We start from the raw sequence: 17,535 nt of genomic DNA, 5'->3' as shown, positions 1-17,535 counted from the left end.
AAAAATGTCTATGTCAAAAACGTCCTAATGCAAGCCATTTGGGCGTGGGAGGAGCCAGCATTTGTAGTTCTGGTCCCCCTGACATGCTAGGACGCCAACTGGGCACCCTAGGGGGCATTGTAGTGGACTTCATAAATTGCTCCCAGGTACATAGCTCCCTTACCTTGTGTACTGAGCCCCCCCAGCCCCCCCCCCAAAACCTACTACCCACAACTGTACACCACTACCATAGCCCTTACAGATGAAGGGGGACACCTAGATGTGGTTACAGTGGGTTTGTGGTGGGTTTTGGAGGGCTTGCTGTTTCCTCCACAAATGTAACAGGTAGGGGGGTAGGGGCCAGGGTCCGCCTGTCTGAAGTGCACTGCAGTACCTACTAAAACTGCTCCTGGGACCTGCATGCGCTGTGTTGGACCTGAGTATGACATCTGAGGCTTGCATAGAGGCTGGCACAACATATTTTTAAAGATGCTTTTTGAGGTTGGGAGGGGGTTAGTGACTACTGGGGAGTAACGGGAGGTCATCCCCAATTCTGTGTCACCTTTTTGTGCCTTAGTCGTAAGAAAAATAGGTCCGAGTGAAAATGTCTAAGTGTTAGTCAGGGATTGCCTTGTTTTTTTCGATTATGTGACAAGGACGTCCAATTGGTAGGCACGCCCACGTCCCGGCTTCGCTATGCCTCCGACAGAATATAAGACGTGCAGCAGAGTTCTGAACAGATTGAAGGGGGGATAGATGGCTAAGTGGGAGGCCGGTGAGGAGTAAGTTGCAGTAGTCAAGGCGAGAGGTAATGAGAGCATGGACGAGAGTTCGGGTGGTGTGTTCAGAGAGGAAAGGGTGAATTTTGCTGATGTTAAAGAGGAAGAAGCGACAGGTCTTGGCTATCTGATGGATATGCGCAGAGAAGGAGAGGGAGGAGTCAAAGATGACTCAGAGGTTGCGGGCAGATGAGACGGGGAGGATGAGGGTGTTATCAACTGAGATAGAAAGTGGAGGAAGAGGAGAAGTGGGTTTAGGTGGAAAGACGATGAGCTCGGTCTTGGACATGTTCAGTTTCAGGTGGCGGTTGGACATCCAGGCAGCAATGTCGGATAAGCAGGCTGATACCTTTGCCTGGGACTCAGCGGTGATGTCTGGTGTGGAGAGATACAGCTGGTTGTCATCAGCATATAGATGATACTGGAAACCATGAGATGAGATCAGGGAGCCCAGGGAAGAGGTGTAGATTGAGAAGAGAAGGGGTCCAAGGACAGATCCCTGGGGAACGCCAACAGATAGCAGGATGGGGGTGGAGGAAGATCCATGAGAGTGAACTCTGAAGGTGCGGTGGGAGAGATAAGAGGAGAACCAGGAGAGGACAGCGCCCTGGAACCAAAATGAGGACAGTGTGGCAAGAAGTAAGTCATGATTGACCGTGTCAAAAGCGGCGGATAGATCGAGCATAGCAAGATGTTCGCGTAAAATCCAAATTGGTGCTGATTTAGTAACCAATTATTGGCGCTAATTGGCTTGTGAGCCAGTTTAGTTGGGCGCACATCTTGGATCAATGTGGGCAGCATATATAGAAACTGAGGGATAGTCTGTAGGGGTTCTTAACTATTTTAAAGTACAGATTAACTTGGTTTTGAATAACTTGATCTGTTCTGATGCATCTCGATCTATCCTGTAATTGACCCTTAAAAGATCTCCTAGAAAGCAGTGAGGAAGAGAAGGTGGGTGAAATACAAAGGAAGAACCCATAGCTCTGAGATCTGAGGAGAATGTATGGCCTGTGGAGTTCCCACAAGGAAAGCCCATTGTAGCAGAGGACTCTTTACAGAGAACTAAGAGACAAATCCTTAGTCTAAACAGTCGGTGATCAGTGCTTGTCCCATAAGATAAGTACTCCAGCCTCAGCTCAGAAGGGTTGGTGATCACTGCTAGTGCAGTTTTCAGTGTGGTGGAGGACATGCAGGGCATGCTTCCAACATTTACTGCACAGCTTTTGCACTTTGCATATTTTAATCTTTGCTGTTAAGGCATGCTAAGTGCAAAAACTAAATACACTTTAGTAAAAGGGCCCTTAGGTCTCATTGCATAAAATGGGACCTGTGCTAAAATAAAACAGTAACTCACTTTGATAACTGCGCCTTTAAATTAGTAAAAAAAAAAGGAATAATTTTATTGTCCTTTTTGTGCTTTATTTCTCTTTATTGATGATGAAACAACATGTGTGTTGTGCAAATGCTCAAAAGATCACTGTACAACATCTGACAATTGAATAATTTTCATAGCCTGCTTCACAAGGGCATATGCATGTTTGGGCAGGTTGCAACTGTGACATTTTTCAGGAGGGAGTGTGAAACCCACCCCACAGCGCTGTATTGTAGGTAAGCTTACAAGTGAGATCCCAGTCTGTGAATCTTACTACTGTGCCGTATGATCTTTTACCCCCTTCTTTTATCAAACAGTTCAGGGAACTTTTACTTCCCTTTATCTGTCAGATGATGATTCAGAGTTTCCTTTGTTTAGTACTTAGTTCTTGGAAACATGCTGTTATTCGAAATCACATAAAAGATCCATCTCAGATTTCTTCAACCACATCAAATTATTGTCCAGTGGCCAATTTACTTATTATATCAAAATTACCCTAAAGTATTGTTGCATCTCTATTGAATGATTATTTAGAAAAAGCTAATTATGCAAAAAAAAAAAAAAAGAAGATGGACAAAATCCACTACACATATCCACAGTGTGACCCACAAAAATAGAAACAGTGGCACCCACAGACCTTTAATTTTTGGGAGAAAAGACATTATCTGGCCAGCACAGTAGCTGTAATGTCAACAGTTTTATAAATCTCTGCACAAACAGGCCCCTTTATAATCATAGGTCAAAAAACTCCCATTATAAATATGATTCATACGAAAAGAATTTTTAAAATTTATAATGGAAAAGAAAAAATGGAAAAAGAAAACATTGCAAAGAAATGATCTACAAAACTGCCCACGCTGCAGACTTCACTTACCGAGGAACCAAATTGTGAAATCCTTACCACCCACAAAAAGAAATATACAGGAATATACTAGATTCTGTAGAATCCTCAAATCGTTCCAATTCAAACAAACCCTCACAAAGAACAACCATATCTCAAACAATTAATTATTACCTGAATTGGATATTACTCTATTTACCATTAACTTTCTCTTTGCTTCATGTACAATTTCTCGTTCATAATAGATTTTCTAAATGTTAAACATCCATAGCTATACCAGTATATTTATGATACTTTATTGGAAAAATTGAATTCTTACAACAAATTACTTTCTTATGCATTATTGTTTGTTATGTATCCTATACTGTTTATTGTAACACACATTGAACTCAAACTTGTTTGGGATAATGTGGGATATAAATGCCACAAATAAATAAATGTTCAAATTTAGGTGCACTCCAGATTTGCGCATGCAATTTAATAGAATAAAGAACCAATTAGTGCCAGTAATTGGCTTTTTAACAAGCAATTATTTATTTAGATTTTGCTCACACCTTTTTCAGTAGTAGTTCAAGGTGAGTTACATTCAGGTACACTGAGTATTTCCCTGTCCCTGGAGCACTCATAATTTAAGTTTGTACCTGAGGCAATGGAGGGTTAAGTGACTTGCCCAAGATCACAAGGAGCACCTCTGGATGTCAAGACCGTTTCTCTAACCACTAGGCCACTCCTTGGTACTAATTAGTTTTAAGGGGCGTAGCCAGACCTTGTGGTGGGAGGGAGCCAGAGCCCAAGGTGGGGGGAGGCACATTTTAGTCTGCAGACCTGCCTTTACCACCCCCTCCCCGCCACCTCACCGCTCCACCTGCCGCCCCGCTGCTCCCCACCCACTGCTGCAGCAAAGTACCGTGGCTGGTGTGGGTCCCCAACTCCCGCCAGGCGAAGCCTTCTCCAGCGCCGCCGTGTTGCCTGCCCTGCTCTCTCTTTCTCCTCACGTATTGCATGCTCCTTTAAGTGAAACTGAGCATGCTCAATTTCACTAAAAGGAGTGTGCAGTGCGTGAGGGGAAGAGCGAGCAGGGCAGGCAACTCAGCGATGCCAGAGAATGGCGCTGGACAAAGCTTCAGCTGGTGGGGGTTGGGGACCCCCACCAGCAAAACCAGGGGCCTGGAGGTAATTTGGGGGGGCCCAGGCTCCCATGGCTCCACCTAGCTACACCACTGATTGGGACTTACATGCATAAATTTAGGCACAGCCCAAAAAAGGGGGCACAGAAGTGGGACGGTCTTGGGCGTTATGGGGCGGATCGGGGGCGTGGTTTCAATTACATTAGTAATTCTAGAATAATGGTGCTCCATGTGTAAATTTAGGCATGGGCATTTGCACCACATTTTTGTTAATGCAAATGGCAGTGCCTAAATTTATGCGCAACCTCTCTGCTCTCTACTTAAATGTTATTCTAATAAACCATGACAAACTTTAGGCGTGGCTTTTAGAATACCACTTAAGTGTTTTTTTGGGGGCCAATTTTTTAGGAGCCATATATAGAATCTAGCCCCAAACTTCTCACAAGTTCAAGGAAATTTGATCGTCACCCCTTTGTTGCGAGAGGAACACTGGTTACTCATATAGCAAAGATTTAAGATTCTTTGGTTGGTACATAAAGTACATTACTCAGGTGAACCTTTATACCTATCTTGCCCATTTATCCCATACTCGCCTTCTACCACATTACGTTCCACTCAACAAAATCATTTATCGATGCCCTCCTTTAGGCACATCTGTTTAGATACAATACAGACTTGTATCTTTAATGTTACCATACTACACTATCACTAGAATGCAGCTTGATGAAATTCAAGACCGACCTTAAAAAATTTCTGTTTCGGTACACGTTTGTAACTTAATTTGTATTTGCTCCCCATTTCTTCATTGGCTTTCAGGTCACCGAGGGGAGGGCTGCTGAATTTCTGCAACCTGACTCTTGTCTACTTCTTGCTATTCTGTTAATATTATAATTTGATTTCTTTTCTATGTTATTTTAGCACACATTCCCCCAAATTCTGTAAATGGCACCTTAAGTTGTGCATGCTAACTTGAGTGCATAACTTAATTGATTAACAAGCCAATTAGCTCTGATAATTGGTACTTAACAGCCACTTAGCACTAATTGGTTTTAATTAGAATTTACGCACACAACTTTATATGCATATTCTATAATGTGGTGCATATAAATTCTATTGCACACAGCTGAAAAGGGGGTGTGGCCATGAGTGTGGAATGGGCAGGTAGTGAGTGTTTCAGAAAACTATGCACCTATTATGGAATACATCTGATTTGCACCTAAGATAGGCACAGGTATTTAGGCCTGCTTTTAGGTGGCCGACTTTAACCGGCCAAGCTGATATTCAACGCTGGCCAGTTAAAGTTAGCCTGGCCAAAGTTGTTCTAGCTATTGTTGCGGCTAAATATGGCAGCCAAACTTGGCTGGTCTGCTCTTTTAAATCGGGGGAATAGCCGGTTATATCATGCAATATAACTGGCTATCTTTAAGCCGCTAACCAGCGATATTCAGCGTCGGATAGCCTGATAGCTGCTTAAGTGCCATTTTAGCAGCCTTTTTTGTTTTAAAAATCGGGCGGGAGGGGCGCTTTCGGAGGTAAGATGCTGTAAGTTCAACGGAGAGGGCCCACGTGCTGGCATATTGAAGAGAGAGAGGGAGAGACAGGAGCGACGTTAAAATAAACCGGGAGCAGAAAGGTAGAGCTTCTGGCTGCACATAAGCACGATATTGTATACGTGCTGCTGTCAGCCTCTAAGAACGTCAGAATTTGGAACAGATCTGTGATGTGCTGTTCTGCGCATGTGCGGCACGTCGGTCACTCTTCATTTATATAGTAAGATTATTAATACTGCCTGGTACTTTTATCTATTTTTTCCTGTAATTCCTCCCTTCGGTTCTTTCTCTTGGAACAATTTTGTATTTCACCCTCCTGTTTCCTGATTATAATGTGGTCTACTGAGAATCATTTTTCTGTCAATAAAAAAAAATACTGGGGCAAACACAGAGCATCCTTGAAGAAAAGAGGATGTTTGCAAGAAGCAACAGTTTACCTCATTACAGAAGTGGTATGACTGCTTTATTCTGCACTGGGATAATCTGCATTGAATGATGTTTACAACTCGTAACAGTGATATGGTTTCATCAGTCTTCCAAGAATGCTTTGGGGTAACATACAAACATGCAAGGAGCAATGGTATGGTTACACTGGGTATCCAAGAAAACATTGGGGTCTACATCAGCATCAAGCTTCCATGAAAGCTGAGGTGACCTGCATGGAGGTGCCATGGTTTAAACTTACACTTCAGTGAGAACAGGAAAGGTTAACCAAGTCCCTGTGCAAGAAGGGTTTGTAGGGAGCAAGGCTGACACTTGCTTTCACTTTAAAGTGAAGGACAAAACTTGGATCCACATTGTAGTTTGTGGATGATATCCTAATTTGCTATGAGCAAGAAGGAGACTGTGAAGACAGCAACCATAGAATCCACAAGAACTTTGAAATTAAGAGCTTAGGAAAAATTGCACACTACCTCAGATCGAGAGGGAAAAAAATGGAAATTTTCTACTCTACCAGAGAAACAATATCAGCAAGATACTGTCATGCCCCCTACCTCAATGCAAGCGGTGTCCTCGGGCTGCGCGGGGTCCCGTCAACACGCACACTTGACTGGCACAGCCCTGAGCCATATGTGTGTAGTTCTTCTTTGGCTGCAGGCTCTTTGATTGCTTTGCTTCCATGCACCTGGCTCTGCTCTCTCTCTGCCTGGCTTCCCTTGCTTCTCTGCTATTGGTCTTCCGGTTCCTCCTTTCCCTGCTCTTGTCCTATGGCTGTGCTCCTTCTCCCTGCTGGTCCTTGCAGATGTCAGACACCAGCACTTTATCAGTTGAGCTCTTCCTGGACTCCATGCTTCGGCTTCTACTTTGGTAGGTGTTACTTGCTCAGTAGTTTGCTTCTTCTCTATTTTGTCCCTGGTTGCTGACTTTGCCTGTACCTGGATTACTCTCTTGCCGTTTGAATTGTTTATAAAATAGGAATACAGTAGGTGCTGAAATTACACTCGTAAGAGCTTATAAATGTCTTGTATAGAAATATTTATTTACTTTCATATTGCTCACTATCCCCCCCAGTTTACTAAGCCGTGCGACAGTGCTGACACAGCCCATTCAAAGTGAATGGGCTATGTTGGCAATAGCACACAGCAGCCACTAGCACGGCGTAGTAAATAGGGGGGTATGGGTACTAACATTTCTTCCAAGAGATTAGTATTGCTTGCAAAAAAAAAAAAGTATATATCTTTTGTGCTAATGATTCTACAGTATGATTAATAAATCTATTTATTAGAACAAGCTCCAGGACTGATCTTTGAGGAACTCCACTTATAGCCTCTTTTTTTTGTTTTTGTCTTTACTTGGAGTGTACTCCATTTACATCTGTCTTCTGTCTCTCGGTTAATTAGTTTCAAACTCTGTGAACTGCCTGATGTTCCAAGACTGCTCAATTTACTTATAAGCTTCCCATGTAGGATGGTGTCAAAAGATTTACTAGCATATTCAATGCTGGCCTGTGATCTAGTTCTTTGGTCATCCAATATTTCTTTTGTTTTAGTTCTCATTCCCTTTTCTACTTTGATGCCTGTCGTGCTCACTACTGTTTGCTTCTTCTCTGCGTAGATTTCTCATTTTATTCTACTTGCTTCACTGTCCCGGTCTTCTCTTCTTCATTAAGTTTACGTTCCCTTCTTACCTTCTCTACTTTCTTTGTTCTTTTATCCTCCTTTCTCAGCCCCCTTCTCTTCTATTTGTTGTCCTGATTCTCACATCCTTGCCTCCTTTATCCTCTCTCTGCATCCTCCACTGCCTCCCTTCCCCCTCCCATTGTTGAACCTGTGTTCACGCTTTCTCCCTCCCTGATCTAGCTGCTAGCGTCTTCCTCTGTTTTTTGCCTCATAATAATCAACCATGATATTTTTCTCCCCCTCCCCCAAGATAACTACTAGCTCCTCTCCTCTCCAACTTATCCAGCCAACCATTGGCCATTAGAATGGAGGAGTGGCCTAATGGTTAGTGCAGCAGGCTTTGAATCTGGCAACCTGGGTTCAATTCCCGCTACAGCTCTTTGTGACCTTGGGCAATTCACCTAACCCTTTATTGCCCCAGGTACAAAAAAACTTAGATTGTGAGCCCTCTAGGGACAGAGAAGGTACCTGCATATAATGTGTATAGTGCTGTGTACTTCTAGTAGCTCTATAGAAATGATTAGTGATAGTAGTAGCATTCCACCCAGACACTAGCTGCCTCGTCTCTCCAAACCCTACTCTTGTAGACAGGGATTTCCACATTTCCCTTTTTCTTCTCCTGGGCTACTGGCTTTCTTTTGGTTATTGGAGAAAATTGTTGTTGCTACTCCTGTTGTCTCTAGTGCTATTGTAAATTTTGCAATGCTTCTGATTTAACAAGTAGTTTGTTTAACACACTTTTGTGGCAATTAGGAAATTATGCTGCAGATGTTACAAAATTTTGTGAAACTGGGGGTCCTCGTTGTATTCTCTGGATTCTCTGTAGTGTCAGCAGAACTTTTTAAGTATTTGGCCTCACCAGTTGTGAACCTCTTCTATTATTGAACAGATCTGGTGTCATAGGTTTTTGGCTCTTTGAACTAAACTGTATGTCATAAGGTAGTCACAGAAGCATTGCCTGAAGGTTTCATTCTTACACAGAAACTGTTCTCATTAGAGAGACACAAGTTATACTGTTCTCCATGCAGGTGTGGGAAGTTTGTTTGGAGATATTGTTGACATCCTGGGTGGCATACCCTGGCATATGAATGCCATGATATCTATTTAATGTACAGTTTTTCTTTCTTTTTTTCTATTTGCAGAATTAGTGAGTTGCACCAGAATACTTAAAGAATGAAAGAGAACAAAGAAACACAGTCAAACTGGTTTGTCTCCTTCTCTGCTGGCACTGTATGATGGAAGCAGGAAGTTGTTGAGAGTGTCTGCTTGTTGTGCACCACACCAGACAAAGCGGGCAGAAGCTGGATCACGGAATCTACATTTTGCAGATGAGGTCACCCCCTACTGAGGCTCTGGAGAGATCTCTGGGGCCACACATCCTGCCCTGAGGGTAGCTGGCAACTCTGGAAGAGCCCACTTTTACTTTTTTGCCTTTGATAAAATTCTCAACATGTAAACTGGGAAATGGTTTTGACTTCATGGGCCGGGGGATAAAGTGACATCTCAGACAAGGATGTCCATCAAGATGCTATCCTGTAAGTAAAACCAGAATTGCTTGTAATAAAACTTTATTTTTTTCTGTAATAATTGAAAAAAAAGAATTCCTGCTGCAAAACTTGTTTACTGGAGCTTATCAACTTGAAATATCCTTTAACTCAGTTTTTTAAAAACATTTTTTCATTAAGCTTCTACCCTGCAAGCACAGAAGCAGGCAATCTGCTGGAGAAACTCTTAATCTAAGACATTTTTATTTTATTTTCCTTGTTTTTTGTTTTTATAGGCGTCATGGAGGGGCATTTTTGATATGACGTTCAAATGGAGAAATACACGTTTATCAGAAAATATCTAAAAGCGCCAGTCTATAATGGAACATTTTCCAATATTTGAAAAAAAAAGACGCACTGCAAATGTCATAAACATTCTGAGATAAACATTTCCGCCAGTCGAAAATAAACTACACAAAACATGCAACGGCAGTACTGTTCCCCATGTTGAGAAAATATCTGTGGCAATGGCAGGATGTTCCTTCCACGTGCAAAATATACATATATACCTCTGCACGTGGAAGAACGTTCCTTAGTGTGCACAGCTATGTCACTGCATAGGGAGCCCAATTTCTCCATGCAGGAGATAGAGCTCCTGGTCCTCCTGTGCCGACAAATCTTCAGGACCACCACCACGACCTGCCTCCATATAATTTCTCCATGAGGGCATGGAGATCCATAAGGAGCAGCTTGGAAAGGTGAGTGTGAAGCATTGCTCTCCCCCCAGGATCACAGCACCACTCATGCTTAGGCAGGGTTACATACAGTGAAGTCCCTTTGTTGTTGCAATACATGTTAACTGATTTTTCATAACAAAGAATAACAACATTGCTGAAATCAGAATGTGCAGAATATCCAATGACAAGTAAGGTTGGGTCCCCTCTCCACCAACCTTGAAATGCTAAAATGAGGGGCTGCACATATCCGGACCCCCCTCCCCCAATCTGGCTGTAGCCATCTGTTACAGGCTATGTGAGGAGCATTGCACAACATGTTTTAAAAAATAGTAGTGTATTTGATGAAAGAAGACCTATCACCTGTACCCTGTAGCCACCAACTTGTATGTTGCAAGAGCTTTCGTATCCACCAGGACCTTGAGTTGCTCCGGCGCCAGTACAGGCGCATCTGTTGAGAAGACCCCATCCTAATCTGGTGCATAAGGGAGTGCCTCAAGGCCCAACATTAGTACCACAAACATAGCACCCCTATAACAACTCTGTCCCAGATCAAGACCTGAGTATGCAGCTACACTCATTACAGTGTGCCCATAACCCCCATATCTACTAGAATGTGTTGCAGCCAAGCCCTAACCTACGAGATGTCATGGAAAGGAAGGCAGAGGGGGGAAGCCCTTTGGACAGCATCCTCCAGCTACCAGTAAAAAAGTGCCCAGCATGTCACACACACCTACCTAGCACATTGTAACCTCTATGGCAGGAGAAATAAAAGAATAACCCCAAACACCCACATCCCATTCATTCAGGGCACACAGCCCTAACCCCTATTCCAAACACATACCTGACAAAGGAGCATTCAAGGAGAACAGTACACTGACCACAGAGGGCTTTCACAGCATCAGTTGCCCCCCAAATGGATGGTCTGTCATGCCCCCTAACCCACACTCATTGGATATACCATTGTCAGAGCCAATGTTTGGTATACTATCCTATGAGACATCCCTCAAGGCCCAAGCTGGGTGCCCCTGAAATATCCACATTATAGTGGACACCCAAACCCCCCTTATGGAAAGTCCCACCTATATATACACTTCCTCTCCCCCCTGGGCACCCCCAAAGTATGGGCATGAATTATGGAATGATGTGCAGCCACTGCTATCAGTGAGGGCCCTAAAACAGCTAGCATGACTACCCCACAGATAGATGCTCCCAAACTTAGGTTTCCCACCTTGACAACTGGAAACTGCCTTTCTCCTGGGGTCCCAGCAGATATGGCCAGAAGGATGGGTGGCTCTTGCCATCTCCTAACTCATCTTGCATGCCAATAGCCAGACAACCTTCTCAGGGGACAAACAGCTCTAATATCATTGCCTCCAGGGTTCTGCTATGTTATTTCATTAGTGCCATACTTCAGACATGTCCCCCAGGTAACAACAAATGCCCCCAGTTGTCTCTGTTCTCACATCCCGATAGTTAGCTGTACCACTATGCAAGCTATGTAGGATGTGTTGATCTCAATTGCAAACCTTTTATACATTCAGGGCACCCTCCAGCTGCCCAACAGCCTGCCTAGGACCAGCACACCTCAGATCAGGTTTGATATTATTAGATCTGGTTTTAATAAAGGACAGCGCTTTTTCTTGATCACTTTAGATATTTCAACTGCATTCAGTACTGTTGACCATACTATGTTGATCAATTGATTTTATATTCCATTGGGATAAGTGGGGTTGTTTTGGATTGTCTTGGTTTTAAAAATTAAGAAAACCAATTTTGTGTGATTCAAAGAGGTGATAAATCTAATTACATAGATGTTGTAGCCAGGGTTCCATAAGATTCATGCTTGTCTGCCATTCTATTTAATATTTTTCTATTGCCCTTATGTAGATTGCTTAACTGTTTGAATATACAGCTTACAATATATGCAGATCATATTCAATTTCTGGTTTCAGTCAGTGATTCTGTCATGGCTATCTTTGACAGACAGACTGTATTTGCAACCCATCCAGTTATGGATGGATTTGAACAGTTTGAAACTGAATATCACAAAAACTCAGATTTTGATTCTGACTAGTTATCCATGTGATGATATTCTTGATAGTTTTGAATTTGAATCTGACTCCATTCCTATAGTCAGTAAAATTCGTAACCTTGGGGTAATAATGGACTCATCTTTAACTATGAAGTAGAAGATTCAGAAGATTGTTAAAGATATTTTTTTCAAATTACAATTAATAAGGAGACTAAAGGATAAATTCTGACAATTTTAGAATGGTTGTTTTGATTATTGCAGTAGTTTGTTACTTGGGATCTGGAAACATCATCTTAGAGCTCTTCAAGTAGCACAGAATGCTGTTGCTAGAATTTTGATGGATGGTAATCAATATGAACATGTCTCTCCTATATTAAAGAAGTTGCACTGGTTGCCAGTTGATTTTAGAATAAAGTTTTAAATTATTTGCACATTTTTTTAAGTGTTCACAGGTCACATGTCAGCCATACTAGCCACTAAATTTTATATTTATCAGCCTAGATGGACATTAAGGTCTGCAAATATATCTTCATTAGATGTTCCAACTTATCAGACCATTAGACTGGAGGATTATAGAAACTCAGTATTTTACATTGCTGGTCCAGTACTTTGGAATGTCTTACCCATGAGATTGGGAGAAATTCAGGGTTTAAGAGAGTTTAAGAAAGAGCTTAAAACATATTTGTTCTTGCAGACTTATGAGGGAGTAGAAAATATTGTATGTCATTTCTTCTTATTTTATTTTTAAGACAGGCTAGATAAAAAGGGTGGAAAATGATTGAAGAGAGGTAGGAGAGCTTTGTATATGTGCCTGTGATATGTTGTAATTGTGTTTCTTTCTGAATGATAGTATTTTATTGATTGTTTTGGTAAGCCTTTGCTATTGTGTATGTTTAGAAGTGTAATCCACCAAAGATTTTTGCGATTGTGCGGAATATAACTTTATAAAAAATAAGATAAAAATAAAATAAATTGTGGATCACAGTATGGGGCAGACTTCTCACCTACATCACCATTGCAGTCTGTAGCTATCTGTCCCCTGGGGGTTCATAATCTGGCCATTATCCTATATTGATGCTCTACCAGATATCTGGTCTGAAGGAAAGCTGGGGTTGATGAGGCTGTGCAATCTGTAACAAAAACATTGGTGGATATCTGGCATGCTGATCCCCCAGACCAGCACATGCTGGAGACTGGAACCAAGTTCTCATCACAGGTGTCCCTTGCACTTCTGGCCTCAGGTAGGGGGCCACATGTACTGTTCTCAGCCACAATTCACCTACTCTAAGCATTTCCTTGTCTGTTCCTGACAGCTTGCAGTAGGAAACCAGCCTCACAAACCCCTTTCACCCTACAGCCCCACACCCTTTTGACAGACTGCATAGAGCTCCACAAAGTAAAGGTGTGTTGTCTTGCACTAGCTACCTGTCTGGTACAAACCAGCAGGTGTGCTTATAGACTATACTGTCAGTTCTGCATGCATGGAGCTGTGGAGGACTAGCAATAAATAATAGGAGCCAGCTGAAAAGAGATGTGAAGTGCAAGGCTGGAGATAAGCCACCAGATGTGGATCCCGTGAACCTCAGGTCTATGGATAACGTGGTTCACAGACCCATTCCCAGGGTATCCTCCCCCCCCCCCCCCGCTAATAAGTAGGCAGCCACAAATGAGTGTCTCCATGACATTCACAGCTGCACATATCCCCACAGTCCATGGTGTCAGTTTTAAAACAATAAGTGGGTAAATAGCACAAAAACTACTTTGTAATTTACCTTATCATTTATGAACTCTAATGCAATATCACTTTGTATTTCTCAACCCGGAAACGGTGCTTGCCACTCCGGCACAATGTAAGCCACATTGAGCCTGCAAATAGGTGGGAAAATGTAGGATACAAATTCAACAAATAAATAAAAAACAGTTTGTATCACAGTCCACTGCTGTCTCTTGTGTCCCTGCTGACCAATGCCTGTGCTCTATCTTGTCCAGCAGCCAGATACTGCAAAAAGCAATGAGTCCTTTGTTAGTAGATACATATGACAGGCCAGGTCTCAAGTCAGCTCACTACCAGAAGGGGAAAGGTAGGTTCAGAGGTCTTTGCTTACCTGCAGACAGTTTCAAAAGGGGACTCCAACTGGCTCATGGCTTTCAGGGTTCAGCTGCCTGGTGCTTCAGAGACAGAATGGAGAGTAAATGAGTTAGGTTCCCAGGTGTTGAAGGTTCCAGACAGATGAGAAGCCACCTCCCCTTTAGGAACATTAAGACAATATTGAGGGTCAAAAATGGCATCTAAATCATAGGATTTAGACATCATTCTTCCCAAAACGTTTTCATGTGTGGGTCATAATCAAAAGAAAAACATCCATCTCCCAACTGTCTAAGGTCACAGCTGAAACATCTCCAGTGCCCTATAAAAATGTGCATTTTGGGATTTTCAGCCCTCCATATCCCACAATTGCTGTAGCACCCAAAAAGATGGCCCTGAACAGGAAGTGCAATTTCAGCAATGGGGCGATTGAGCCATTTGTCAAGGAGATCATGGCACACCATGCCAATCTCTTTGCTCCCAAGGGGCAAACTATATGCGCTTATACCAAGGGAAAAGAATGGTTCACCATGTGCAACAATATTAATGCAGTCTACTAAGCAAATAAGGAGGTGGAGGACTGTAAGAGGAAATGGAGGCAGCTGAAAAGGTTTGTGAGGCGCAAGGGGCCAACCCACTAGGTGCAGAAACTGTGAACCTCACCCCTATGGAGTGCATGGTGCACAGCCTCCTTTCCCAGGAGAGCATCCATGGCCTGAGAAGCTAGGACACCTCAGCACAGGCTGGGGAGTCAGGTATAGTACAGGTTCTCAGGTAGGTGGGGGAGGGGTTAAGGCACACCAGAGTACATGCTGAAAGGCTGGTTATCAGGGGCCATGTCCCAACAATTCAACAGGGTGGTAGTATGTTTACTGTCAGTGGTACTTAAGTCGGGCCCTGAGGTGCTCCCTCATGCGCCTGATGAGGCCTGGATCTTCCCACCATATCTTCTGGTAATGGCGCCTGAGCAAGGTCCCTGTGTATGCCAAACTGTCTACAAAACACAAGTTGGGGGAGACAGGGTTCAGCTGATATGCCTTCTTGGCGTCATATACATAATTTTTTAATGACATGTTGTGCAGTGCTGCTCACATAGCCTATGACTGATGGCTACAGCCAGATTTGGGGGAGGGAGGGAGGCTGAGGGTGTGGGTATGCAGTACAGGTGCTGTATGAGTTGAGGTGGCCATGGGGACAGAGAATAGCATGGTGGATTTTCTGTGGAGCACGTGAAGTTTTGCTGGGAGGTAGGGATGGACAGTGGGTGGTTCAGTGTACTTAGCGGGTTGTTTACTAAAGCTTAGCTCAAGTTATCTGCAGTAGGGCCCATAGGAATAAATTGGGCCCTGCTGCAGATAACTCGAGCTACGCTTTAGTAAACAGGGGGGTTAGTGAGCTGCTGTCAGCATTCCTATCAATATATAGGCATGGGGCAGCATGCTGGCAGGGGTGGGAAGGGGTCCAGATATATGCAGCTACTCATTTCAGCATTGAAGAGTTAGTACAGGAGGCCCCATAATTACTTTCCATTAGATATTCTGAGTTCAGCAATGTTTTGTTCTTTATTATGAAAATTCAATAACATGTATTTCATAAGCAAAAGGAACTCACTGTATGTGACCCTGCCTACATATGGTGCTTGCCCATGAGTGTTGATGTGAACATTTCTCAGGCACAGGAGGACCAGGAGCTCTGTCTCTTGCACACTGAAATTTAGCTCCCTGCGCAGAGACATGACTATATACACTGATGAAGGTTCATCTATGTGCAGAGATATATATACACATTTTGCTCATGGAGGGAACATGCTGCCATTCCTGCAGACGTTTTTTTTCAATGCATGAAGCAGTACCGCCATTAAATGTTTTGTGTAGTGTATTTCCGATTGGTGGTGACATTTGTATCTAAACGTTTGCAGTGCAACTTCTTATTAAATGTTTTTTAGTATATTTTTGAATATCGGAAAACGTGTATGTACTTCTTCCATTATGGACATGGTTCTTAAAATGTTTTCCAATAAACATTTTTTTCGCCTTTTGGACGGCATATTTAAAATGCCACTCAAAGTTTTTGAAGGAACACGTTAGGCTTTGGCTGGCTTTTGATCTTAAATTTTATTGCATGTGATACTTGTAGTCCTAGTTCTTTAATTTGAAATCAAAATAACAGATATAAGGAATGCCAAATCTAAGACAAAGCAGATCATGGGTGTTACCGCTCTTGACTTTTACTCTTTTGCTTTATTGGGATTTGACATATTCCTGGAAAACTTTTGATTTACTTTTTCATAGTTGTTAGCATTGTTATTGCATAGCATAACTTTAGAATGACCCTCTTCTCCTAGGATCATGTGGATAGTGGTAAAAGAATAGGACTGACATGCCCACTATGTTGCTTCATGGCCACCATTTTTTAAATGCACCTAATGCCATACAACTGCTTCCAAATTCACTATCTTTTTTAATACTGTTGGTATTTGCTTGTTTTGTTAGACAACTCTCTTACCTGCAGCCTGAACTTCTTATATTTCTTTCAATATATTTGCACTTAATTATACACTGCCAGATTTCCATGATGCTTTATTATACTGAATGAAAATATTTAGGTCATTGGAGATGCTCAGAGTTGAATTTAAGATTTTGTCATCCATAAGAAATAGAATTGGAGAATGGGGTTGGGGGGGGGGGGGAGAATGGAAGGTTTCATCCTGGAAATCGGATAGCATGCTGGCAAATGTGGAGGAGCATTTTCGATAAAACATCTAAGTCCGATTTTTTGATAGTTTGCTAAAAACATCCAAAATCTGAGTGATGAACATAGCCATTTTCAAACCTGAAAAACATCTATCTTTTTGGTTCGAAAATCGCCTTTTTCTAGACATTTTGTGCTCAGAGCTTTTTTCTTTTGGGACCAGTTCGGAAAATAAAACATCCAAGAATAAAACGCCCAAAAAGCTGCCATTGGAATGTCTGGGGGCCATCATTCTTTGTAGATTAGCCACAGAGACATCCCAGCAGAGCAGTGGGACAGCCTAGGTGGCACTGCAGTGGACTTCACATAAAAGGTCTCAGGTACTCATCTCACTACAACCCCCTTATATTGTATGGTGAGCCCTCCAGGAACAGAAAAATACATACTGTTCCTTACTATACACCACTACAATAGCTCTCAAGCTTGCAGGTATCACCTATATGTAGATATAGTAGGTATTTAGTGTTTTTTGGAGGACTCACATATTCCGCCACAAGTGCACCAGTTAGAGTAGGATATGGGCCTGGGTTTCCTTTTACTACAATCCACTGCACTGACCACTAGGCTACTCCTGGGACCTGCTTGCTGCACTAATAAGAATGGTCATCATATATGAAGCTGTCATAGAGCCTGGTATATACAGTCACTGTCACATCTTAGGGGCTGAGAGGGGG

At 42.6% G+C, this 17,535-nt stretch overlaps 1 protein-coding gene across 5 annotated transcripts in view; it reads left to right on the top strand.

The window, feature by feature from the left end:
• IL34 (interleukin 34) overlaps positions 1 to 17,535 on the top strand; it is a 144,940-nt gene that overhangs the window by 53,934 nt on the left and 73,471 nt on the right. For all 5 annotated transcript variants that reach the window (XM_030203604.1, XM_030203600.1, XM_030203601.1 and 2 more), the window contains exon 2: positions 8,914 to 9,306. In XM_030203604.1, the coding sequence (XP_030059464.1) occupies positions 9,285 to 9,306 (22 nt within the window). In that variant the 5' untranslated portion in view covers positions 8,914 to 9,284. The remainder of the gene's footprint in view (positions 1 to 8,913; positions 9,307 to 17,535) is intronic.

Source organism: Microcaecilia unicolor, chromosome 5, assembly GCF_901765095.1.
Source record: "Microcaecilia unicolor chromosome 5, aMicUni1.1, whole genome shotgun sequence".
Taxonomy (NCBI): Eukaryota; Metazoa; Chordata; class Amphibia; order Gymnophiona; family Siphonopidae; genus Microcaecilia; species Microcaecilia unicolor.
Note: the sequence above shows the minus strand (reverse complement) of the source record. Positions and strands in the feature narration are given on the sequence as shown.